The 1,425-nt window shown below is 63.9% G+C and overlaps 1 protein-coding gene across 1 annotated transcript in view; it reads left to right on the forward strand.

Annotated features, from left to right (window-relative positions):
* The first annotated feature begins 960 nt into the window (after nucleotides 1–960).
* The window catches only part of TMEM259 (transmembrane protein 259), a 5,046-nt gene continuing 4,581 nt past the window's right edge, over nucleotides 961–1,425 (forward strand). The window contains exon 1 of the mRNA XM_006897945.1: nucleotides 961–1,185. Within this exon, the coding sequence (XP_006898007.1) occupies nucleotides 961–1,185 (225 nt within the window). The remainder of the gene's footprint in view (nucleotides 1,186–1,425) is intronic.

Here is a 1,425-nt window from a genome sequence, read left to right on the forward strand (position 1 = left end):
CTCAGCGCCCTGCCCGCAGCCTCCGCCCTCTACTTCCTGGGGCAATGGGGGGGACGAGCGCGAAAGCCGGCACCACCGCGCCACCGTGCACCGCGCCGAGGCTGAGTGGTCAGCGCCTGGGAGGAGAGGTCAGCTCCCAGGGGTCAGTGTCAGAGGGGGACAGCCAGCACCATGGAGGGGAGGCCAGGGAGAGAGAAAGATGGTCAGCACGCAGGAGGGACGGCCAGCACACAGTGGGGACAGTCCGCCCCCGCCAGGAGCGGAGCAGCACAGAGAGTGCCTTCCGGGATGGAGGAGAGCGCCGCGCAGGCGTCATGACGCACTAGGAAAAATATGGAACGCTTCACGAATTTGCGTGTCATCCTTGCGCAGGGGCCATGCTAATCTTCTCTGTATCGTTCCAATTTTAGTATATGTGCTGCCGAAGCGAGCACGCCAAAAAAACCGAGACCATCCTTATTTATAGTCCGGAAATTAAAACACTTTACAATCAGGGTGCGTCATTCTAGCTATAGGTAATGTTAATGATGCACGATTTTATTTAAAATAAATTCTTCAAAACGTCAGTATGCTTTCAATACATTTAATTCCATCCAAAACTCAGATGTTGACTTATTTTACTGCTCAAGCGAGGAGATCAACTGTTGCAGAGGCTTATGGGGGCTTATATGCAAAAGACCCATCTGCGATGTAGCCCCGCCCCCAACACGGTGGAGCCTCGCGGCGGAGCGTAAGGCCGTAGCTTCCGCGGGCGGCTGCCGACATCCCAGCGTTCATCGCGGTCGCAAGCGACGCTCTTGCCCGGGGCGACGACTCACTGGCACCACCTGGGCCGCGGCTGGAGCCGGATGCGGAAGATGGCGGCGGCGGCCGGGCGGCCGCGGGGGCAGTAAGAGGCCGATGGCGGTAAGAGCTGGCCCTCAGGAGCCTGCGGACCGCTAGGGCACCACTCTGGGCGGCATGTCGGAGCACGCAGCGCCCGGTGCCCCGGGGCCTGGGCCCAATGGCGGCGGCGGCGGCCCGGCCCCCGCGCGAGGGCCTCGCACCCCCAACCTGAACCCCAACCCTCTCATCAACGTCCGCGACCGGCTCTTCCACGCGCTCTTCTTCAAAATGGCCGTGACCTACTCTCGCCTCTTCCCGCCTGCCTTCCGCCGACTCTTCGAGTTCTTCGTGCTGCTCAAGGTGACCGCGGCCTGACCCCTGACCCCGCGCCCCTCGGCCGACCTCTGACCCCGGGCGGACGCCGAACCCCCCTCTCTCCCCGGTCCACCTCGCGCCCCTTCGGCCCGGACGCCGCCCCTGGCTTTGTGACCTCCGACCTTAGTCCCTGACCCCGGTGGTCACCCGGCTGCCCCTCTGCGGGGGCCGCCTTCCCCCCCTCGCCGCCCACCGCGTCCTCCTGAAGCCCTCACCCCGCCCAGC

Source organism: Elephantulus edwardii, unplaced genomic scaffold (genome assembly GCF_000299155.1).
Source record: "Elephantulus edwardii isolate Elephantulus edwardi_28Jun2011 unplaced genomic scaffold, EleEdw1.0 scaffold00217, whole genome shotgun sequence".
Taxonomy (NCBI): Eukaryota; Metazoa; Chordata; class Mammalia; order Macroscelidea; family Macroscelididae; genus Elephantulus; species Elephantulus edwardii.